Genomic DNA, 26165 nt, shown 5'->3' with positions numbered 1-26165 from the left:
ACGAAGACAGGATGTTACAGAAAATAAAAGCAGAGATTATTGAAAGCATTCACTTTGTTAAAGATAATATTTCTATACAACAATTTTATGTTTTCATTCGAGTTATGCGTTTCCTTTTAGTCTGTTTAAGCCAATAAAACCTTTAAGTATCATCTCTGAATGTCTTACTTACTAAAGGCTGTGCTTTTATACAAAACAACACAATTTCCATTCTTTTGTGTGTAAAGCTCATAACTTGCATACTAACTTCCTTGGTACGCATAATTTGCTCTACAAACAAAGCATTTACATTGATTTTCTTCCGTTTATTAATTACACGTTGTTTCACAGTGCCTCTATCAGAGAGAGAGAAAAAAAAATTATCTTTCAGCCACATTTCCAGACATTGATGCATGGTTTAAATGGAAGATATTCGACCAATTACAGTCTTCAGTGGAGCTCCTCGCCTCGTCTTTCAGCTACTTACTTGTTGGACAAGATTGTGCCCAATCGAATGTGCAAGCCCTTTCTTTTCTATTTTACTATTGGTTATATTCACAGCACCTCGCTCTAATCAGTTTAGAGCTGCAGCCAATCTGAAGAGTTTAGTTTGCATTTTAGCCAATTACCTGCCGCGTTACATTTGAGCAGTTGTCTCCACCAATGGTGTGCTTGGGGCTAGGTTTTCTCTTGGAGTTTCGGAGCCAATCCGGGGTCGCGTTCTATGGTGATTTTGCAGCGTGTGGCAGCTTGGAAGCTGGTCGTTGTGTGGAGCTCGAGCTGTCGAGAGAGCGACAACTTCAGAGATTGAGGCAACAGGTAGCGTGTGTCCTCTTAGCCATGAAGGGTCGCGATGGAAGACGACGTTATGATTAGAGCAAAGCTCTTTCACAACAGAGTTCGTGAATGTATTGTAAGTTTTTTTTTGGATTTCTGGAAGTGATTACTTTTGACTTTCCTTTAATTCTTACTCAAGTGAAAGAAGTATTTTACTCAGTTGAACTCAGCACCAGACAAGCCCTTTTGATTGTCACCTATCTCTTATACCGGTAATCAATATTATGCAAAATTATGAGAACTGCATGTCTTTCCAGATAAAATTTAATGTACGATGTTAAATACAAAATAATTAATTTTGGGAGGAAGAATGAGGTAAGGCAATATTAAACAAATCTCTGGACAGGTTGATTAGAAAAGATCTCGATATGCCATGTAATGCTGCCACTCCACACTACAAACCCATTGGACTGAACTGCATACATTTAAAAAAACCCTGAAAAATGGCAAAATGGGTTGAGAGTGGTTGACAAATCATATGGGATTCTAGGCTTTATAAGTAGAGGCTTGGAGTACCAAAGCAAGGATGTTTCAGTGAACTTTTTTACAAAACACACAGGTTTGGCATCAACTGTAGTATTGTGTTCAATTCTAGGCCCCACACTTTAGAAAAGGATGTGAAGTCACCAGAAAGGTGCCAAAAAGGTTCGCAAGAATGATCCCAGAGATAAGGGAATTTGGTGGTCTGGGTTCTAAGATGGTTCTCTTTAGAGAAGAAAATGTTGGAGTGGATATGTTAATACAGGTGCTCAAAATTATGGCGTCAAGATAAAATAGAGACTGTTCCCATTGGGAGGAGGATGAAGGGTCAGAAGATGGTCATTTTAAGATGAATGACAAAAGAACCAAAGGTAGCATGAGGAAAAATCTTTTTTTATGCAGTGGGTGATTGCACTGCCTGAGTGTGGTGGAGGCTAATTCAATCATGGTTTTCAAAAGGTTTCTGGCTAATTATCTGAAAAGGAGAAAAAATGTGTGGCATAGGGCAAGTAGCTGTTGCACAGAGCCGACCTGAACACAAAGGACTAACTAGCCTCCTTTCTGGACTGTAACCATTATACAATTCTATTTTTATCAGTGAATGAGAGAATCTCTTATATGCTACCAGTAAAACAAGTGTCTCATCAGTGAGAAATGTCAGAAAAATGCAAGCCCATGGGTCACAGAAATATGGTGAACCAAAATTTGCTCAGTGACAGGAACCAAAGGGTAAAGGTTGACTGATATCTTTTTGAATAGAAAGCAGTTTCAAGTGGTGTTCTGCGGGGCTAAGTGTTTGGTTTCTTACTGTTTGTTGTATATATTAATGTTTTAAACTTAAATGTGGGAGGCATGATTGGGAAATTTGCAGACAACGCATACATTGGTAGTGAAGAGGATGACTGCAGGTCAATATCAATGGTTTGGTTGAGTCAGCAGAAAAGTAGCAAATGGAATTCAATCTGAAGAAGTGTGAAGTTATAAACTTTGGGGAGGGCAAACAAAGAAAGATAATGCACAAATGAGAGGATATTGAGAAAGGTGGAGGCTGTGCAAGACCTTGGAGTGCATGACCACAGGTTTCTGAAGATGGCAGGATAGTTGGGTAAGTTGGTAAAGAAGGCATATGGGATATGTTCCTTCACCGGGCATGGTATTAAATACAGGGATATAATGCTGGAACTATATACTTTTAGACCACAGTTAGAGTTTTGCGTCTAGTTCTGGTTACCATATAATAGGAATGGCATAATGGCTGGAGAAAGAATACAGAAGAGATCTACAAGAATGTTGCTAGGGCTTGATAATTGCAGACATGAAGAAAGATTCATTCGGTGAAGGCTGTTCTACTTAGAACAGAGGAAGCCGATAGGTAACACTAATTGAGATGTACACAATGAGGGTCTTGGATAGTGTGCAAGAGTGTTTCCCCTAATGGAGAGAACAATTCCCAGGGAACACAGATTTAAGATGATTGGTAAGGTGTTAGAGGCAACATAAGGGAAAAACCTATTCACCCAAAAGGTGGTGGCTGTCCAGTTTGGTGTTTGGAGTGGAAACCCTCAACTCCTTTTAAAAGGAACTTGGATCTGCACCTGAATTGCTGTAACCTACAAGGCTATGGACCAGATGCTGGAAAATGGCATTAGAATGGGCAACTTGTTTATTCAGCCAGTGTAGAGATGATGGGATGACTGGCCTCTTGCTGTGCCATACTGTTTCTGTGTCTTGATGCCTGCTAAGATATAGTTGAAAGTTCATAGAGGAACACAGCAAACCACTTTAGCTGTGCATAATATTCCCATTTATTTGTTATTTGAGACTTTACTGACTTTTGTTTTATTAAGTTACCTAATGGTTACTTGAAAATGAAGGTGAGGTATTAGTTTGAGTTCCCTCTGGTTTTTATGCCAATCTGCTTAAATTTGTGCCGTCCAATTGCTGATGCTTCAGCTGTTAGAGTAAATGGAGAAGATTTTTCTATCCAGTTCTTCCATGATTTTGAATGCCCTCATGGCTTTCCCTGCTCTGAGAAAAGTAGTCACGTTCACTACCCATGAGGATGGCCTCAACTGGGACTTGGGGTCACTACAGGTGACCCCACTATACTATACACCCTCTCACAAACAAGCATACATATACACACGCACATTCTTACATACTCACACACTCATGCAGACCCTCTCTCATACACACACATACATGCCCCACATGCATACCCACGTGCACACCCTCTCACAGGCTTATACTCTGTCTGTCTGTCTGTCTCTCTCTCTGTCGTCTTTCCCCCCCCCCCCCTCCCCCCACCCCCATATGCACACAGAATTATATTTGCCGATATTTTCTATTTTGCTCAAAAAGCACACAATCTGCAAGCAGTCAATCCGTGTGATATTTTATAAATTTCTATTTGGGAAATAGAACCAATTTGACTCAAGATTGGAATACAGACAGACTCTAACCTCACACCTTCAATGCATTGTCTGAGCTGAGATGTCACTTTTTTAATACAAAACCTTAAGTTATCTCAAGATTGTGACTTGAAAGAAGTTCTGGGATTTACGTATTAATGAACGGAAACCTGCAACCCATTCTAAAAGATTAAAGACTTAACAGCAATCCAGGTTTGTTCAATATATCATTTCAGTTGCATGACACTATGATCTTGTGCTATAAATTGTGTCCTACGATCCTGCTTCATTAGCTACCTGATGAAGGAGCAGTGCTCTGAAAGCTAGTACTTTCAAATAAACCTGTTGGACTATAACCTGGTATTGTGTGAGTTTTAACTTTGTACACCCCAGTCCACCACTGGCACCTCCTCATCAAAAGTAGTCTGTGCAGATAACTGTAATCCTTCATCCCTGAAACCATCCTATACTATCTCCAAAACCTTCACACACACATGGAAAAGGGGAGGCTAAGAATTGAGTCTTGAACATTTTGTATGTCGATTGGCTCGAAGCAAAGCTCTCTGTTACCTAAACTGGGAAAGATAGGAATAGGACCAAAATGAAGTGGCTCCCCTGATATAAACTGTGGAAGATAGAGATGAGGAATGTTATCATGATCAATTTTGCCCCAAAAAAGTCAGTGAAGTCGAGTTGGAATGTTTTATAGTATTGTAAACATATTGGGACTTTGATCAGGTCTGCTTGAACCTAGAAGATTGAAGTGATTTATTTGAAGGAGGTATTGGGGATGGAACCGATTAGATAAAAAAAATGTTTCAGGGATCTTGAGTGAGGGCTTATGTAATTTAAGATTTAATGTGAGTGACTTCAGATGAAGCAGGACATACTGTATTTTTTTTTAATGCACAGAGGGTTGTAAAACTGTGGCAATGAACTGTCAGTGTTAATGAGTGAAGAAACTGCCATTACCACATTTTAAGAGCAGATTAAGTAGTTGAAGGAATGGGGACTAGTATGGGGTAGATGCAACATATGTTAAAAAGGTGCCATTACATATTTTTTTAAAATTCCAAGGCTTTTTACAGAGGCATCATAAAACACTATATACTGAGCCACATAAGGAAATATTAGTACCGATAACCAAAAGCTTGACAGTTAGAAGTAAAGTGGAGTTTCAGATTGTTGGATGATCCTGGAATGATCAGCTACTAAGCTGGCTTTAGCTAAGCATTTTAACTTCAATAAATGAAATGGAAATGTGAATGTTTACTTTGCATTAGACAGTTATCAAGAGACTGACTTGAAATTGGATGCTGATTTGTCTCTATCTTTTAAGTGATTCAGAGTCCATTTGATTCTTGTTCTGCCTGATACAATTCTTTTTTTTTCTAAATGGACATTATGTATCAAGTGTTCCACTTGCATTATTGCGCAATGGGTTGGTATAATCTTCACTTCATCTTTATAAATGTGATGCATGTAATCTGACTTTGAATAAATTACATGTCTGGTACTGCTTTCAGGGATACTTCCTAGCCCAATATGGTGTTAGATTCTGGTAAATTGTCCAACTCTTCAATGTTTTATGCTGACTTGTGTTTAGATAAAGACTTGGCATGAATATTTGCACTTGGCAACATTCTTCAGGAAAGAATCTGTGACTTCCATATTTGACAGTATTGTAATGTACTAATAGCATTATCATAGAATCCCTACAGCGATGAAGCAGGCCATTTGGCCCATTGAGTCCACACTGTCCCTCCTAAGTTATCCTGCATTTCTGGTGGTTAATCCACCTAGCCTGGAAACTATGGGCAATTTAGCATAGCCAATCCACCAAACCTGCACATCTTTGGGCTGTGGGAGGAAACCAGAGCACCTGGAGGAAACCCATGCAGACGCTGGAAGAATGTGCACACTCCACACTGTTACCCAAGGGTGGAGTCAAATCTGGGTCCCTGATACTGTGAGGCAGCAGTGCTAACCACCGAGCCACCATGCCACCCTAAAGCTTCAGGTTTTTAAAAATTAAGCTATCTTTGTACATTGGTTCATTTTTTTTCAGGAGCACGTGTGATGATACTATGGCTTCAAGAGATGTATTTTGTCCTTTATTTGTGAAGAAAGGTTGAGACAGAGGTGACAGCAGTCTGCTCAAAGCCAATAAACAGCTTGTGAGGTCTTGGGTTTTTTTAGAAGGTGCAACAACAGAAGCAGCCTGAATGGATAGCGTCAAGCTCCCACAGAACCAGGATTTTTAGTTTTAGCTTTCTTCAGGTGCTAGGATCTTGCAGCTGAATGTAGAACTCTTATTCCTCTCTCTGTTCAGCTTTAAGCTGGAGTTCTCTTCTTGCTGCTAGAATTGCACATGACAAACAATCTGTTTTACTGAATTTGCTTTTGCCAATGATGTGTTTATGGGATGTTACTATATTATAACATTTAATTAGTAGTAGTTAAGCCATTTTTTTTGTCTGTATTTTAACTGCAGTGTAAAAATAAAGTGTGTTTTGCTTAAACTCAGGTAGTTTGACCCATCAAATTGCATCTGGAACTCACTGCCTTACACTTAGCTTTAAAATAAGAAAAAGTTAGGGTCCAGGCTATTTTCTTAATATGTTTTGAGGGAGTTTTGTCTGGTCCTTAACAATACAAACTATTTAATGTTTTACTTAACCAATATATGGCAGCAGTGGAATTTATCTTCCTCTGTACAAATAGCCGCACTAATAGTTGGTGGATAAATACACTACCTAACGTGTACAGACAAAGAGGAACTCTGGCTAAATTGTGAATGTGGTGTGGAATAACGTAACTTTTCTACTTCTGACTGCTATCTCATCATCCTACTGCAAAACATGCATGTGCTGGCTTTGAAGAAGAACAAAATTAGTCTTTGACTGTGATGCTGATTTAGTGATGTCAATTATGGGATAAATAAGTATTGATCTTCACTATTTGAGCAGAATGCCAGCTCACTGCTGACATCCTCTGTATTGTATTCCAGCATTGAAGCACCATGCGAGTACCAGTTTAGGAAGGAGCACAACGAATCAGTCCCTGAGTTTGGGAGTGTGTGGTCTTGGTTTGGGTGGGGTGGAGGGAATGAGCTTTAAAGGAAATCAAACGTGATAACATACTTAAGACACAAGGCACAAAGTTTTCTGCTTATTTGCCAAATGTTTCTGTTGCAACGTGGAACCATAAAGTGAACCTTTAACCTGCTCATGGATGAATATTTAATGCTGTCAATATCAAACCTGGCCATCAATGTATTACTGCTGAGAAAAGCATTTGCTTCTTTGCACAAAGTAGCCTCTCTGTTTTGTAGAATTGCTGAGATAATCTGTCACTTTGAAGTGTTCAAAGTTGGCTGACATCATGTGATAAGCTTAAACCAATATGTATTTTTTGAATTTTCAAAAATGAATAATTGTGCGCAACCATAAAAGATTCAAAAATGGACTGCAAGTAATGATATTTCCACCCCTTCTATTTTGGTGAAAAGAAAAATCAGCTAATATTCCCATTGCTGATCTCCACCCAGGGATTCTCTACTCAAGTGAGTACAAGCAAAAACTTTCTGTTGATACTACCTTTCACCTTTTTTGAGTCAGAGGTTGTGAGTTTAATTCCTATTGCAGAGACTTGAGCATGAAAATCTAGGCCAATACTCCCAGTACAGTACTCCTGCAATATCAGAAGTGCAGACTGTCAGAAGAGACATTACATCAGTTCTCCAAGTTAAAAGCTTCCAAGGCAGTATTTTGAAGAAAAGCAGGGGAGTTCTCCTCCGCATTCTGACCAATATTTAACTATTTATTCCACAATTGATATCACTGAACAAATTGCCTCTGTCACTGACAGTATCTGCTCCTTGCTAGCAGAAGATTACAATTATAAAAATGTTTTTGACCTGAAATGTTGCCCATACTTTACTCTCTGCTGTACAGGCACCTGTATTTTCCCAGCATTTTCTGTTTTTCAAGCATCCAGTCCTCAGACCCTTGCTCTAATGACCATTATCTCCTGAAAACATTGTAGAGACCATAACTATTACTAACCCCCACCACCACCACCCCCACCCAAACTCTGTGCTTATTATCATTATTATCCCTCTCTTCTTAGCTATCATCCTGGGTTGAACCAAATTGCTTGTAACATCTGTATCCTATTGAGCTGAGCTTCCAAGCCCACATCCTCCATTTCATCATAAAGACTGCCCACTTCAACCTCTGTAACATTGCTTCACACCATTTGCTCATGACACTCTCATCCAAGTAAAATCAGCCAGAAAGACTTTAGAAATATCTTGGAAATGTACATTTCAGCAAGATGTTTGTTTATAAACATTTGAGCCAGGAGCAGTAGGTTATCCAGCCACTTAAGTCTTGCTCTGCCATTCAATGAGATCATGGCTGATCAGATTGTAGTCTCAAATCCACAATCCTGCCTACCCCTGATTATCTTTCATCTCCTTGCTTAACAAGAGTCTATCAACCTCTGCCTAAAAAATATTCAAGGACTCTACTTCCACCACCTTTTCAGGAAGAGCATTCCAAAGACTCTGACTCATGACCCCAAGAGAAAAAAAATCTACTCTATGATTTAAATGGATGATGCCTGATTTTTAAACAGTGGCCCCTAGTTCTTGATTTTCCTGTAAGAGGAAACATCCTCTCCACTTCCACCCTGTCAAGATCCTCCAGGATCTTTGTTTTTCTGTGTATAATGAGATGAATCTGCAAATTATTGTAAGCATTATGTCATGACTTGCAGGTTATGAAATCACAACTGGATTAGTATCAGAGGTCATCAAAAGGTTTTGTAACAGTTGCAGTTTGATCCTGCTGTTCTTGTTAACAATGCAGGATAATGTTTTGCTTATGACTGCAGAACACAGTCAATTCCTTTTTGCATTATGCTACTAATTATAATTTTTCAGTGATTAAAGTTACAACTTGTATATAATTTCTATCTCTGCCCTTTTTACCCACCTCTCCATCACCCACTCCCAGTAATTTCCTTTTAGATCACACATTGTGCAGTACATGTTATACCTGACTCCATTGGATCAGCCAAAAGGTGTGCTCCTAGGTCCTTATCCCCTATTGTGTAACTAGCCGCTAGGAATAACATGCGAGTTGTTTGGGTTTGTATAGTTGTTCTCTAAGACTCCTTACCATGGGTCTTCCTACAGCATTAGACACTATAACTGTGATGGCAATTTGCTTTTTGTGATTGCGAGTAACACTGCTTTGTTTCATGGTGCTTTGCACACAGAATTTATTTTGCATTTTTTCTTCAAAATTCTTCCAGCTACTGTGTTCCATAAGGACTATATCTGCTGCTGATTAAAATGACTAATCTTCATATCTTCAAATCTAGTTTACCATTTGTTTTTCTTATGAACTTTGCCAGCAGGAGCAATTTTAGTCCAATTTTCTGACTCAGTTATTGACCAATTCCCTAAGGTACCACAGATTTTAAAGCAGATTTGGTTGCTCATAGGAATCAGATAATTTAAACCTGATGAAAGTATAATTTATGTGCTGGAGTAAGATTACCTGACAATCTGTTTTCTTTTGTAGACTTGATGAAGGAATGAATGGTTTTCTTGTTGCAAGTATTTTGCAGTGAGAATTACAATAGAGTGAAACACTTTCATCCATCACCACGATACAGTTCCATTTTGATGGTTTAAGAATGCGAAAAATGGAAAGAAATTGTAAATTCAAAGTAGTCAAGGGAAATAACCTAGCTACTGCCTTGCAGTGATTATTGGCAAGGTGTTTGCCCCTGTAGATATAGCTGAACACATTATCCTCCTCACTAATTTTGTCTGTATGCTCGTTCTGGATGGATAATCAGAAGCATTGAGCACTATTGTACCTCATTGGATGAGTTGAGTTGGCTAACTGCAAAGATCAGGGCTCAAACCGGGAACCATCTACTATGTATGAATGTGTCACATGCTACATCAGTATTTGATTTCTTGTGCTTCTGGTTTGGAGGGAGGAACATTCACAATTTCATAAGAAGAATGGCTTTTTTTTCCCCTAAGCATTTGGACAAGCAAAAGAAACATTGAATTTGGGAACACAAACAAGCTCATGCTGATGTAACTGCTCTAAGATGAAGTATAATGCAAAGTGACTTTATCTGCATTCTAACCCTAGTCATTTGAGCACCTTTTTTAATCCATAAGACTCTTTCTACTTTCCACACTGCATACCCTTTGTGGATTGTTTGACTGCAACTACTGCAGCTTTATGTTGTAGACATTTACTCACGAGGAATTGTATTGGAAATGACTTTGTTTGCTTTTGTTGCTGTCTCTGTTAGCGATGGGAAGTTTAGTGCTATTGTACTTGTCATCTGACCTGGTGTTGTTGTTCACTTTCTTGAGTGCACGTTTTTCAACCACATTGAGTTCTTTGTGGAAATTGATGAGATATGTCATTATCATATGTTATTGGGGTCAGTTAGCTCAGTTGGCTGGACAGCTGGTTTGTGACGTGCAGTGATGCCAACAATATGCGTTTAATTCCCATATTGCCCAAGGTCACCTTGAAGGTCCCACCTTCTCAACATTGCCCCAATAACATATGATAATGACATATCTCATCAATTTCCACAAAGAACTCAATGTGGTTGAAAAATTTGCACTCAAGAAAGTGAATAACAACACCAGGTCAGATGACAAGTGCAATAGCACTAAACTTCCCATCGCTAACAGAGACAGCAACAAAAGCAAGCAAAGTCATTTCCAATACAATTCCTCATGAGTAAATGTCTACAAGATAAAGCTGCAGTAGTTGCTTGAGGTGTGGAGACTCACCACTGTTGTTTGTCTCAGAGAGCAGCCCCATGGTCTTGTGGGGGACTATGGTGACTTTTGCCATATGTTATATGATAAAGACGAGATGTCACCAGTCCTTCATAGCCTTGTCATAGTCATAGCCTATGATGAAATGCCAATTACCATTACCAAGATGTCAACCATATCCACAATGGATATTCAACACAATTTGTTTTCAACACCATTAACCCAAATTCAACCAAACCAGCAACTCAATTCACATTTCTGCAATCTTTTGCATATGTCAGTTATGTTAGAAGCAGGCACCACACACACTCCCCAATCACATTAATCACTCTGCCTAGTTTCCCCAATTGTGCCTGATTTGTGGGCCTTCAAAGAGGCTTTTAAAAAGTTTATTTTTAAACACTTTTTTTTAATTAAAAAAAATTATTAAAGAGCTATCTACTATGCAGAGGCATTCGATTAACCAAATTTCGGATAATCCGAACAAGATCATAAGGTCCCGGCGCTTGGCTAACTACTATCCAGCACCTGATTAACCGAATGAAATACTGCCTGCCTGTGTCCTTCAGACAATCGAGGTTCCTCTGTACATAAATATCACTAGCAAATAGTCCTGTTCTTTAAGTTATTGTGAGCGATTTAAAAATTGGCTGATTCTCCGGTGTTGCAATAAATGCTGATTTTGTGATTTTATTTTCCTGAACTGTATTCCTAAAACTGGAATGTACCAAGGGACAATGATGGTAGATTTTACATTTGATATACAAAGAATTTGAGTGGAAACGTGAAGGAAAGGTGACTTTTTAAAACTATTGTAATTTTGTCCACTTCCCAAGGTAAATGCCAGTTATTTGAGTCTGACCTTGCTCTGGAAAACAAATGGACTTGAAATTGAGCCTGTATAAAAATAAGCTAGCACCGGCCAACTAACATAGTTTTCAAAAGTATATGTCTTGCTTCACCTGCTTCATGACATTTTTGAGGATGTGATAATCCATATTGTCTGAAGGGACAGAAGCTGTATGAGTGATAGTGATTCAGCTTTCTTGCATTGTTTGTTAGTTAAAGGATTCTGCTTTCCAAAAAGAGAAACAAGATAAAATATCAATTGCCATTTATTTGTAGTTGTTCGATCTCTTCAGGCATACTGGTGCTAATGTAACCCAGTATTGAGCTGGACATCACCATCAAACAAATATATATATTCAAATTAAATGCTGACTGTCCACTGGCTCAAAGTTCCCTCCACACTGACTTCTAAATATTCTTGCAATCTGCCTTCTAATAGTAACTGTGCAGTCACCAATGTTGTGGAGAAGATAGATGGTAACTTTTAATTTTAATCAAAAACAAAATCTTGGTATTTGACATTTCCCTAAGCTTTGCATGCTTCTTGGTTTCTAACATTACTGATTCCCCCGCCCCCACCCCCAACCCAAGGCCACATGTAATTGACTGCCTGGCTGTGATCAGATGGGCAGCATAAATCGGAGATCTATGATCTTCCTTGTCTGTAAGATTGGGTTCTGTACTGAATAAATTTAGTGACTAAATGATCAGGGAAATATTTGCACTTAAACTGGCTAATATCTCATAAGGACCACTGTGTGATGCCTTAAATGATCATGCGTAATTGAGGAGGAAATATGAAGGAAAATGACCCTACAAGCCTGAGACACCAGCAAAAGGATGGATGGCTCTTTGAAAGCCATGAAAGCATTTGGCCAGCAGTGTATAGTTTGAGCTAAAACTCATTCAAATTTAGATCCTTTGTGCTAAAAATGAGAGTGAACGTTTGTCATAATAATTCTTATGATTTGACCTGACCTTAGTGTCAATACGTTCAAATGTCAAACACTTGCCTTTCTGATACAAAATAGTTCTTACCAGTATAAGAACGCAAAATTGTTCCGATTTACAAAAGTCTTGTTAGTAAGCTACTCCCTGGAGGGGCGGGCAGTCAGACAGACTGCATATAATGACAAATGAAATTTGTTTGGAAATACTCGAACTGAAAAGCAAGCATTGCAGGAGCATGAAACCAGAGATAAAACAACAACATTGATTTTGATCGATCTGTGGGGACAGGATTGGACATGGAATTAAGCCTATACTCAGGTCAGCCATGCAGGATTGATGGGCTGAATGGCCTACCTGTACTCCAATTTCTTATGTTCTTATGAAGTACTGGGAATACACAGCAGGTCAATCAGAATCTTGAGAAATAAGGTAGTTTAATAACCAGTCAGTGATAAAATTAACAATTTTTGCCACTGAGATAAATTTTACATCATCTGCCAGTTGCTGGGTAATGCTACTAACTTGGTGCTAAACCAGAATTTCAGCAATGAAACCAACATAGTGAAAACAAGTCTACAGACCAGAGGCTCAAACAAAGACAGGATATCCTCTTTGAACATTAAGTGTGCTACAGACAGGCAGGTGGGAATTGCATCACACTATGTATCTTTGCCCCTCTGCTGCTGAAACTCTAATTGTGTTTGACGTCTACACGTGATTGACTATTCTGATGTTCTTGCTGTTTTCCATTCTCCATCCTCTAAGCTTCTATTTATCCAAAATTCTGCATATTTTCTGTTGCATATTAAGGCTGGTTATCCGTTATCCATTATTTTTTCACTGATATATTTGAGTTCCAGATCCCCTATGTGTAAAATTAAAATACTCTTTCTTGTGTGTACAGTTCAGCCATGGCTTTGTTCCACCCTGACATTGCAATCTTCTCTATCCCTATGCTCTATCATGAGTACTTTGTTCTTCTGACTTTTGAATGAACACTCACATTGCTGCAGCAGCAGCTGCAGCTCCAAAAGTGACTGGCCATCTCTTTCTTGACAAGCCCTCTGCTTTGGTGGTGAGTGCTTGAGGCTGCAGTGGTTCGCTTCCAACAATCCCACAGTGTCATGACTTTGGGGAAGACGGAAGAGTCAGATTTGAGCCACGACTTGCCTTTACTCCATGTGCACGCACACGTTTTCAGGAAAGTTTCCATTTTAGAATCCTTTATCTGAGTGAGAGTGAACCTTCAAATGGCAACCATCTGGAACCTTTTTCTGCCTATCCCAAAGACCACCAAGATTACAGAATCTTTTTGGTATTTCAGTCTGGTCTTTATTATGCTTTGAAATGTCATGCCTTGATTCAAAATTTACTCTTGTTTGAGCTGCATTTCTTGCAAATTTAGCAATGTGAATTTTCACATTTGAACCTTATATTTTTCACCTTTCACCACTAGTTGATGTATTGCTAGAACAGTTTGCTGCAAGACACCCTTGAGGTAATACACAAAATGAGCCAATAAACAAGGCACAGGAAACAGATTTAAATAGCTTCACTGCACAGCATTGCCCTTTGATGTGAAGGGCAGTGCTTGTCACTGGCCACTCGGGTGTTTTCCTTTCTTCCTGGTGGTGGAAATTGAATAAAGATTCGTGCGCCTTGTGTCTCTCACTGTGTCTCACACCTACACACACACACACACAACATGGGTGCTGGGGAAAAAATAAGCACTACCGCACTTAGGTGGTAGTGTGGGGATTAAATTTAAAAGGGGAAAAAAACCCAGCAATGTTTTAAAAAAAAGGAAAAAGGGGAGTGCTAAGGGCAGTGCTTGTCACTGGCCACCCAGGGGAAAAAAAGAAAAAAAAATTAAATAGCTTCACAAATTCTGTCTATCAGTTGAGTTCAGGTGAAGCATTTACCTGTCTGTCAGGAGGGTTTGGCTCACTGTATAGCACCCTCTCTTCTGAGATCGAGGGTTGGAGTTCTGGTCTCAGTACCATGTGAGTGCTGTGTTTTTTGAAGGGCCAGTACTGAGTATTCAGATATTAGGTGCTGCCTTTCAGATGTGAAGTTAGACTTGAAACCCTGTCATCTTGGGAGGGTTATAAAAAGTCCAATGGTATGGACTTGACAAAGGATGGGATTGTTCTCCCTGGTGTTCTGGCCAGTATTTAGCCCCCAATTAATATCACTAAAACTTGCTACATTTACAAGTGTGCTGTGTTTAGAGTTCAGAAAAAAGTCTTCATTTGGTTGCAAAGTGCTTTGAGTCATCTTCAGGCCATGAAGGGAGCTATACAGTTCAAGCTCACATTCTCTGAGAATGGAGTCTGAAGTATAATTTGAAGAAGTTTAACATATTGGTCACTATAGGAAAGGTAGATTTTGCCTTGTATCAATATAAACTTGGTGAAAGAGGATCCCAAAATTCTTGTATCTTTCACCAAGTCAATATTGGTGAGTTTTAGCTTAATAGTTCTTCCTTCTATTGCTAAGCTGTTAAAAGTTTAATTTTGAAATTTTAATTACTCTGTGACCTGACTTTTCTTCAAAAGTATACTAGGCTTTTCAAAACAAATTGGTATATCTGATTTTCACTGTTTTGCAGCTTGTAGTCATCCTCATGTAAAACCCAATTCTAACCATTTTTAAATGCTTGTCTTATGAGTGGCTTGATAGCAGTAATGACGTATACAATTAACTATTTCTAGTGGAATAATGTATTGTGAGCAGATTGGGAAAAGCAGCACTGTGTCCTGCAAAAGAAATTGGTGCACTGATCAGAAATTAATGAAAACAAATGCACTTTAAGTCTCCAATGTGCAGTAAGTATAAATCATTTTTTAAGAGTTTGGTATTATAAGTAGCAGCTATATTTTCTTTTATATCCTTTCATTTGAGCCAACAATACTCAAGTGAGATGACTCTTCAATAACTTTGTGAAAATGAACCTCATCTTTAAACTTCTTTCCTGTTTCGTGGACTTTTAAGTAAGGAAGTGTCCTTCATTGTGCTTGCCTTGATGAGATGCTACCAGAATTTCTATCATGCTGTTTTGTCTTTTACTCTCTTGGTATCTTTGAGCTGATCGATAAAGGGATACTCCTGAACCTCCTGATGAAGAGTCATTTAAATTTGAAATGTTAGCTTGCGCTCTGTCCATGGATGCTGTCTGACCCACTGTGATCTCCCAGTGTTTGTTGTCTTCACTCCTGAGCCATTGACCTTTTTCATAGCTGCCAGGTTTGGTGGTGTTGGATGTCAGCAGATGAGATTCTGCTAGTTTTAAACCTGTTACTAAAAGTTAATAGTTAAACTGCTGGTCTGAGGGCAAAAGGACAGAAACATGAGTCACTGCTGGTTTGTAAATCTTATGCTTTTGGTTAGAGTCTGCAGTAAAATCTACTTCCAACAACCAGCTAGGAGGAAACTGTTCTGGGTTGATTAAGTTCCTCCCAGTGGAGTTTGTTGCAATGTTTTCAGAGTGGGACAGGATGCTGAGAGCTGAGGATGTTTACAATCCCATCCTTCCAGCTGTGTGTGAAAATGTTCACTTGACTTCAAGCACGCAAGACTGTAGTTATCTTTTTGTTCCAACAAGTGTTCTGGATCCTGTTTTTTTTTTTACTTTTAGGTTTATAGGCTTTGAAGAAAGAATTTGCAATGTACGGTGCATTTTACATTCTCTGGAAATCCCAAAGAAGATCAGAGTCAATAAATTACTAAATGTATTGACTGACACTTATGATCATCACAGCAGCCAATTTTCACAATTAGTAAAGGGCCCCAACAATCAACGATATAAATGACTTAAGTTAATATGATTTGATACTTTTTTTTTCAGGGGAAATGTTAACAGAATATTGGATAATTTCCTGCTCTTCAAATCGTAGCAGCGAGACATTTACAGCACTCGAGCCATTTGGGCCATCAAGTCATGAGCTCTTTTATGCCACTTGACTAGTTCAAGAAAGATAGGAAATTTTTATGAAACCACTTTTTTTTTGTTTAGAGCAGAGAAAATAGATTTGCAGTTATATAACTACTTTTTTGTGACCTTTAGACATCCCAAAGTGCTTTGTACCTAGTTAATTACTTCTGAAATGTGGTCACTTCTGTAATTCAGGGAAGTACCTCGGGTTCAAAGTTTTAAAATGTGAAGCTTTCTGCTTCAATTGGGTTCTTGACAAATTCAATGGTATTTTCTTCTTCCAATTTTGCGATGACTCATGCCTATGGTTGGTAACTTACTGACTAGAGAATTGTAGGAACGAGTCCATGTTGTCCTATTCTGCTAATGTGTATATTTTAAATGTACCTTGCAGTGAGAGATATGCTATGATTTCTAAGATTTTTGTTCAAAACTATGAAGTTGTGTGCAGTACTTGCAAATGAATAAGGGGACTTCTGACAGGCCCTGGTTGGTAATTGAGCTTAGCCTGCAAAATACTGGGAACTATGCCTTCACAACAGCAGCATTTGAATAGTGTCTTTCAGATGGCAAAATGTCCCAAGGCATTTTGTCAACACTTTTTAGCAAACGGAATTTGACACAGAACCACAGAGTGATACTGGGACAGTTGACCGAATGTTTAATTAAAAAGTTAGGTTTTGAGGAGTGGATCAAAGAGGAGGGACAGAATTTACAGCCAAATTGGTGAAAGGTGAGGAAGGAAGTGGGAGTGCCTGTACAGATGTCCCTTTAACCTCTCGTCCTTTCTCACTAACACTGAAGAAGCTGGATTGTCCGAAACATGAAGTACTGAGTGTTGTGTTTTTTTTTTGAGCGATTATGTTTCAGTGCTGATAGGTTTAGTTTGGAACAATGATATTGTGCAACCAAGTAGAGCAAATTAACTAGATCAACCCTGGGGATATTTCCCTTGTAAGAAGTACAAAAATATACTTTTAAACAGTTTTTAAAAAAAACCTGAGCAAGTTTGTATATAAATGTATGTTTCTAACGTGTTGGAAATTTATTTTGGCTGTGCTGGGCAGAGGAGGATTTACACTGGCCTTGTAATGTACTCTCAAGACCACAAGCCACACTAAAAAATCTTTAGTTGGGAGGAGTTAACTGATTTGTGCAATATTGTGACGGTTTAACTCTACATCCCGTTCTACAAATGTATCAGCATTGTAGATTCTTGAGAGTTGGGAAGAATTCAATGAGATAAGTGGTTTCTGTGAATACAATCCACAGTTATGAGATATGGAATTCAGTGTTGGATTTGTTATTTGCAGCAGTACTTTGTGCATTCTCAGACAAGTATACACAATTTCATTGTGATTAGGAAATTAACAAGGTTTTTTTTGGCTTTGGTAGTGATGTCAGTGTTTAACGTGTTCTCCCTTTCTAATGAGTCATGCAATCATATCAATTCGATACTTTACTTTTTGTGCAATGTCATTTGCAGTTTTCAAATGGACTGTTCATGTCCAATAAAAAATTTTTGAAGATTCTTTTGCTAACAAATTTGGGAATTTCATGTAGGTTTTTAAATTTGCTTAGGATCCCTAGTAAACAATTGAATTTTGACAAATGCTCAAACCCTCTGATTCAATATTTCTGTGAACTATTTGACTGACCATTAAACATTCAGCACATACAAAGTTTGTGCGAAGATTTGTAGCTCGGGTGCTCGTTGTTGTGGTTGTGTTCGCCGAGCTGGGAATATGTGTTGCAGACGTTTCGTCCCCTGTCTAGGTGACATCCTCAGTGCTTGGGAGCCTCCTGTGAAGCGCTTCTGAGATCTTTCCTCCAGCATTTATAGTGGTTTGTCTCTGCCACTTCCGGTTGTCAGTTCGAGCTGTCCGCTGTAGTGGCTGGTATATTGGGTCCAGGTCGATGTGTTTGTTGATAGAGGCATGGCACTCATCCACAGACTCTATGAATTCCCTGGCTGTTCTCTGTTTGACTTGGCCTATAATGGTAGTGTTGTCCCAGTCGAATTCATGTTGCTTGTCGTCTGTGTGTGTGGCTACTAAGGATAGCTGGTCGTGTCGTTTCGTGGCTAGTTGGTGTTCATGTATACGGATCGTTAACTGTCTTCCTGTTTGTCCGATGTAGTGTTTTGTGCAGTCCTTGCATGGGATTTAGTACACTACATTAGTTTTGCTCATGTTGGGTATTGGGTCCTTCGTTCTGGTGAGATGTTGTCTGAGCGTGGCTGTTGGTTTGTGTGCTGTTATGAGTCCTAGTGGTCGCAGTAGTCTTGCTGTCAGTTCAGAAATGCTCCTGATGTATGGTAGTGTGGCTAGGCCTTTGGGTTGCGGCATGTCCTCGTTCCATTGTCTCTCCCTTAGGCATCTGTTGATGAAATTGCGAGGGTATCCGTTTTTGGCGAATACCTTGTATAGGTGTTCTTCTTCCTCTTTTTGCAGTTCTGGTGTGCTGCAGTGTGTTGTGGCCCTTTTGAATAGTCTCCTGATGCAACTTTGTTTGTGTGTGTTGGGGTGGTTGCTTTCATAGTTTAGGACTTGGTCTGTGTGTGTGGCTTTCCTGTAAACCTTTGTGGTGAATTCTCCGTTCGGTGTTCTCTGTACCATCACGTCTAGGAATGGGAGTTGGGCAAGCCAAACAGAACAGCCAGGGAATGCCTAGAGGCATGGCACTCATCCACAGACTATCAACAAACACATCAACCTGGACCCAATATACCGGCCACTACAGCGGACAGCTCGAACTGACAACCGGAAGCGGCAGAGACAGGCCACTATAAATGCTGGAGGAAACAGCACAGAAGCGCTTCACAGGAGGCTCCCAAGCACTGAGGATGTCACCTAGATTGGGGACAAAACGTCTGCAACACAAATTCCCAGCTCGGTGAACAGAACCACAACATTCAGCACATACACTACACTGGATTGCTTTAGCCATCTCTTGTGTTCTTCTAGGGCAGGTTTGAAACACAGTGTCAGACAGGAGGTTCTTAAGTCACTTTATTCTCAAAGAAGAGGCATTTGGATGGGTACGTGAATAGGAAGGGTTTGGAAGGATATGGGCTTGGTGCTGGCAGGTGGGGCTAGATTGGGTTGGGATGTCTGGTCTGCATGGATGGGTTGGACCGAAGGGTCTGTTTCCTTGCTGTGCATCTCTATGACTCTAATAGCTGAGGTGGTTTCCCACTGCCTTCCTCATTGTTTTTATCTTGGTAGAGTACCTTCTCCTATGTGGAGTGAAAACAAGACTAAAAACCCATCTACCTCATTACATTGGAGTGGCATCTGCTCCCATTGGATGCATGTATCTACTTGCTGGATGTCAACCTGAGCTCCATTTACCAGGGTCCAGAGCTGTCTGAATTTGCATTCTGACACCCTTGGATTTCTTTGCTCTGGCCTAAGGAGAACATTGACCATGGTTGTTGCCCTTGATTGCACTGACAGTTCAAATTTACAGCAGGTGTTTACTCAGGGCAGGATTGGGTTTGGCTATGAAGCTCTCTTTCTCCATATTGAAAATTTGAAATTGTCTGATGTTCGGAGTGTAATGTTTAAAACCTTTTCACTTTCAGAATGCCGGTGGCAAATTTTAAGTGGAAACACAAAAGGTTACAGGCCGTCAGTTTTCCCAACACACTGATTTTAACAGTACAGTTGGAGAAGTTGTGTGTTGAAGCTAAGTGTTTCCTTGCAGTAGGAGGGCTGAGTAATTTTTGAGTTTTTTTTTGGTTTGAATTACTTTGGTAGACTTTGCAGAGCAGGTTATTGCTCTCTTGGCCCAAAATATTACGTGTGCATATGTGAAGGCTAAGTCAACAGTTTGCAAGGCCTGTGGTCTCGGCACCTTGCATGGCTGTGAAACTTGGAAGGTATACAAGTCTAAAGGGGGGGGGAGAGAAAAAAGCTCCATAATTTCTATTGTTATTGCTGCATATTAAGGGGGTCTCCTGGCAGGACAAAATCACAAATGCAGCAGTCCTCCTGGATACTCACTAGATAGACAAGACTGAGCCAAAGCTACCTCTATGTGCACAGGATGAAAATGGTCGTGTAACCAATGACTTTCTACATGATGACGTAACCGGAACCTGATGACCAGTAGGATCCCCCAAGTGTACTTAAAATTGTGACATGAAGACTCTAAACAGCAATTATTCCATGGTTGCTAGCTTACAACAGGAAGAATGGTGACACTTTTGGGTTAAATTGTATCAGTGGCAAGAGCTACTTGGCAACAGACACCAACACTGAAAACAATCCACAATGAGTTTTGTAGCAGGTTCTGCCACTTGGGTTGGTTTCTTCAGCTGTTAGTAAGAGTGTACCAAATGAAGACGCGCCATCCAAAATGATTTTGTTTACTCTGTGCCTGACATCTTCTGGAGATGGATGGATGCCAGACAAATGGAATGCACATGTAAAATAAAATCAGCAATGACTTTTTCACATCCTGATACAAAGCCATTATGTTTTCTTTCCTCCTCCAGCCCCAAGTAAATTTTCAGCTGAAATGGTGCACAACTGAAAAAGAAATTAATGGAGAACAATTGGAGTTCACGTTTAAAATAAAATCCACCAAACTGGTTTTAACTTTTGGTTGTTTTGTGTATACCATCTACAAGAATTTCATAATGTGTTTTGTTTTGGTTTTTGGCCAAGCATTGCCTGATGGCAATAAATCTAAAAAGCAATGTGTCTGGTAGAAAATCTCCATGTCATGTGTGAATGCCTGGAATATAGGTTATACGTGTGCCAGTCTCTATTGACACAAAAATACATTTGTGGCTTGTAGCTGTCACTTGAGACCTGTGCAAACTTGTCTATTCTTAGATCCTGCATCAAACTAATGCACTGTGTCTTTGTTTGTATCTTTGCCCAAGCTAAGGAATTGCTCATTTAATCTGTATACACGATACAAGGATATGCTTGTTGTTGAAATATGGTTTAGGATTGGGTTCCACACATTTGGCAGTGCAGAAATCCCTGCCATGTTCTAATTGGCTAGGCTTTCTCTTTTACTACAGGTAACAGCAGGGCTGGAGAAACTCAACAGGTGTCGAGAGAGAAACAAAGTTAATGTTTCCAGTCTAGTTTCAGAACCGAAGAGGAGTCATGGGACTCTAAACATTTAATTCTATTTTCTCTTCATGTAATGCCACGTTTGGTAAATTTCTCTGGCACTTTGTTTGTTTCAGCTCTCTAGCCATGAAAAGTATTTTGCTTTTGTTTTCTAGTTTACTCTTTCCTCTTGCTATTCCCTTATTCACTCTGTCCCCTCCCCAATGTAAAGTTGACATAATGAGTTGAACCGTTTATTTCCACAACTGGAAACACTGAGGTCTGGGGCTGCTTGTAAGCTTTAAGGGTCACTGTTTAACTTCGAATCAATTAAGAATTTTATGTGAATCTTTTATAAAATTTTACAAAAATAACTCACCAGTTTAATATGTTTGTTGTTTGGTTGTGTGTTTTTGAACTTTTACAGGAATATTTTTGCATAAAAGACCATTTGAGATCTGCACCCCCTAAAATGATCTGACCCTTGTTTTGTTTTGAATGAGAAAAATTCTTCTTCACCTCTTGAATGTATTGTTTTTTGCACAAGGGTACTGCTTCCAAGCAGGGTAACTGAAAACCACAGATGTGATCATGCTGCCCTTTGGTAGTTTGCCCCAGACCTGGGTAATGCTCATGGCCAGCATTGTGAGCCATGGCTAACAGTGGAACTAATGAATCTTCAGCTATTGAATAATGGGGTCGGCTTGACAGGCCACATGGCGTATTCCTTCTATTTCTTTTCTTTTATTTTGTTATTTGTTATCCCTTTTTTCCATTCACCTTTTATTTTGTTGTACATTACCTACATCATCTGATTGCAGTTGACTCCTTCGGGAGGGTGGGTGGGGGTGTGGGTGTGCAGTGATTTCTCAGCTGTGACCTTTCTTCCTGATTTCCTAGCCCACTCCCCTTGTTCATGGTGGGAACAGTCATAGTACCCTGTATGTGCTTGGCTCCTATCAGGAGCAGTAGAGCAGACTCTGTCACTGCTGAGCAGATATGTGAATGGTCATGTTTGTGCAGCTTTAACAATCATAAGAATGGAACCAGTTTATCTGCAGGAATTGATTGTTTTTCTCAAATTATTGGTTGTATCATTTTTGGGTCTGGACCAGTTTAAATCATCGGTCATATTATTAACCATTTTAGTTCAGGCAGACCAATTTACACTTGCCTCAGTTTTATAGTTCACTGTTTGGAAACAGGGAGCTTTCAAAAAAAGAGATTGCAAGCAATTAAAAAAATTACCTCTTGTATAATACAAGGAACAGGAATAGGCCGTTCTGACCTCTTGAGCCTGTTCTGCCATTTCAATCAGATCATAATTGATTTACCATTGTTCCATATCCATTAATATACCAACAAAAATCTATTTCTCATGTAATAGATTTAATACATAATAGTGAGACTTTAAAATGTTGTGGTCTGGGATCAGTTGTTGGGATTGCATATAGATTCCATGGAACAGTGCAAGAGAAGGAATGCAGCTCTGTATTCTTCAAATATACTTGCATCTTGAGGAAGAACAATGAAAAAAGTACAGAGTGATTGAAAGGTGTCTTGTGCATTGTTTTCTAAAAAAAAATCCTCCTGTTAATAATTTTAGAATCACTGGTCTGAACACAAAACATTTTGAGAGTTTGTCCTGTTACACTATTATGATGAGCAATTCCTCCCAATTGAAGTATAGCATTTAAGACCAGATTTATTCAGTAAATGGATGCACAAAAGAGAAAGGTGCTGTTTTCCGAGTTTTTGTTGGAGTTCTTTTTGGTGTTTCCCCGATTTGTTTCTCCACTTCTTCTGGCAGGTGTGCCAGTCTCTGGTACTTCATCCAAGTGTAGGTCCCCATAATGGAGGAAGGTACTGCAGCTGATCTCTCTCATACTGCCCTGCCAGGCAATAGGATAATTGTTTCAAGAGGGAGAACTCTGGTGTTGCACAGCCGATTGTGCCATCAAAGGAACCAACCATAAATTTTTTCAATTCCGCTTTCCAAATGAGAGCTAGGTTTCACTTTACATGCCTAAATTTCAGCAAGTGATGATTGGAGAAGGTGAATTTGAATATTTTGAGTGGCATTTCTATTGTCTGATCTAATTGTTTTAGCTCTTAACTGTTTTTTTCTCATGTTCTTTCTCCACAGATCTGTGCACTACTATTCACTGCTTTGTATATTCTCTCCTATCTGGTAATCACTCGATTTAAGAAGAATGCAGACTTTACAGCAGGTGACATTTTTTAAAAACCTTTTTTTTCTGACAAGTTCTGAAATAACTTATTCTGACATTGTCTCAGGTGATTTGTTTTAAGGCTTTGGGTGACATGAATTATTAGTTCTGATTTAAGACTGTGGATACTTCCAGTGTTGGTCATTGGTGGGACATTACATGTGTATCAATGTGCTGTTGTAGATAAATACAGCATGGATCCACTGTATCTTGGCATTTGTAATGTATACTGTAACTCTTTACAAAGCCTAGTGGTAGGTCTAATGTGATACTTACTTTCAGATGTGAGCATCTTGATCTTGGAAGGCCGTTAACCAAGGTATCCTAAACTGGTAATTTTCTTTCCCCCTACTTACATGGGGACTGATGACATTGTTCCTATGTCAGAGGTGTGATACAAATGCAAGTTGTTGGGTAATATGTGTGAAAGGGTGGTGGCTGTCAGCCTGAAAATCCTGATGATTGACTGCTTATGTATTGCGGGTTCCATTTCTGGTTTCAAAATTAGTAAGTATTCTGTTCCAAGCTGAGTGGTGAAATGAGAGGCGCCCCTTTGTTAACCAAGTTGACTAGATTGCTGAAATATTGAAGGATTGCATATGTTTGAATTGCAGCTACTGCATTTCATTGATTGCTTCAATGTAGAACCCCTTTAAAACCCCTTATGGCATGATCATCCAAATACAACTATTTTTTTTAAAACAAAAGCATTTTACAGTTAATGCAGATGTTGGAAATTTAAAACAAAAACAAAGTGCTGGTGCAACTCAGCAGGTCTGGCAACATCTATGAAGAGAAAAGCAGAGTTAATGATTCAAGTCCAATGACCCTTTATTCAACTTGAGATGTTAACTGTGTTTCTGTCTCCACAGATGCTGCCATACCTGCTGAGTTTCTCCAGCATTTTTTTAAAATTTAGTGTTTTAATGATCTTCAGAAAAGATGAGTCCTATCTGAAATACATGAGCTTGAACTATCCCAAATATTTATAATAATTGATAAATAACAGCTTGGCCATCCATTGTTGAGATTTCTGCAGGCTGCTGATAAAGTAGACTGCAATAAGGAATTTGTCAGAACTTGATAGTAACACCATTTTAGAAAAGAAAGAAAGTTTTCACTTCCATATGCTCCTGGAGAATGACTAATCCATTTAAAAGATATATATCCAAAAAGCTTTGCTATTCTGCCTCCAGCCTCTAAAACGTAACCTTCACTCAGCACCACCCTTTGTCGCAGCTCAAGTTTGACTTAATTTTTTAAAAATGCAAACTATTTACTGGGTGCAATTCTGAATTGTAAAGAGTCCAGTACTTCCTTGCATCATGAAAGCTGAGTGACGTAGACTCTCTTGCCTGCAGCGTAATGTATCTTTTAAAACAAGTGCCTTGCCATCAATTGATGTCCAGTTGCCTTTGTCACTCTCAGCAATGCTGTCATCAATTTGAAACGTCAAGACAGCTCTCCCAAGGCAGAACCTTGTCCTCGGGGGAAGTAGTGGGGAGGGAGAAGAGGATTTGTTCCATCAGGTTTATATTAAATGTTGAGACTTGTTTCCATTCACAGGGCATGTTTCCATGATTGGGTTTGTTTCGAAGGCTGTTTAATTAATTTACTGTAAGTTTATTATCATTCAGCCTGTCAGCTGAGCTAGAGTGTGTGGAAAAACTGAAAGACATTGAACACTAATTTCTCTAGTGCTCAAATCACCATGTTTTCACCTCCCGCCTATTGGAAACGATGAATTAAAGAAATGCTTGTGTTGAGAAATTTCCCACAGCAACAGATCAGAATTGTACAGTTTGTTTCTAGCATGGGGAGTTTGGTCTGGAGCATGACAAGTGGTTAAAACATCAGTTAGCAAAAAATTGGTTATTCCAATGTTTATATTATTGTGAAGTGGTAACATTCCTGTCCAATACAATCCCACCTCTTCAAGTCTCTCCCACCCCTGATTTCTTTCTAGTTATGTTGTGATTCATTCAGTATGAGGTTCCACAGGGCTGTTCATCACCCCAAGCCAAGAAGGTAAGTGAATTCCTTAAACACAGAAAGAACTCCTTTTGGGTTCTGTCAGGGCCAGTTGGTTTCTGACCTCATGACAGCCTTTGTTCAAACGTGGACAAAAGAGCTGAATTCCAGAGGTTAGAAGCGAGTGTCAGCCCTTGACATCAAGGTGGCATTTGACCGAGTGTGGCATCAAAGAGACTTAGCAAAACAGGTATCATTGGGAGTTGGGGTCTGGGACTGTCTTCTGATCGGTGTCATATCTGGTACATGGAAAGATGGTTGTGATTGTTGGAGGTCAGTCATCTCAGATCCAGGATATCTCCACAGGAGTTCCTCAGGGTAGTTTCCTCGGCCCAACCACCTTTAGCTGCTTCATCGATGACCTTCCTGCCATCACCAGGTCAGATATGGGAATGTGTTGTCATTGGCAAACCGTGTTCAGCACCTCATGACACCTCAGGAACTGAAGCGGTCCATGTTCAAATGCAGCAAGACCTGGATGATATCCAGGCTTGAGCTGAAAAGTGGCAAGTAACATTTGCACGATACAAGTACCAGGCAATGACCACCACCAATAAA

The 26165-nt window shown here is 39.4% G+C and overlaps 1 protein-coding gene across 2 annotated transcripts in view; it reads left to right on the top strand.

The window, feature by feature from the left end:
* The first annotated feature begins 705 nt into the window (after positions 1-705).
* The window catches only part of lmbr1l (limb development membrane protein 1-like), a 69519-nt gene continuing 44059 nt past the window's right edge, over positions 706-26165 (top strand). The window contains exons 1-2 of one of the 2 annotated variants that reach the window (XM_072567061.1): positions 706-892; positions 23492-23576. In XM_072567061.1, coding sequence (XP_072423162.1) covers positions 833-892; positions 23492-23576 — 145 coding nt within the window. In that variant the 5' untranslated portion in view covers positions 706-832. The remainder of the gene's footprint in view (positions 893-23491; positions 23577-26165) is intronic. The other variant, XM_072567060.1, reaches the window with a different exon arrangement.

Source organism: Chiloscyllium punctatum, chromosome X (genome assembly GCF_047496795.1).
Source record: "Chiloscyllium punctatum isolate Juve2018m chromosome X, sChiPun1.3, whole genome shotgun sequence".
NCBI classification, from domain to species: domain Eukaryota; kingdom Metazoa; phylum Chordata; class Chondrichthyes; order Orectolobiformes; family Hemiscylliidae; genus Chiloscyllium; species Chiloscyllium punctatum.
Note: the sequence above shows the minus strand (reverse complement) of the source record. Positions and strands in the feature narration are given on the sequence as shown.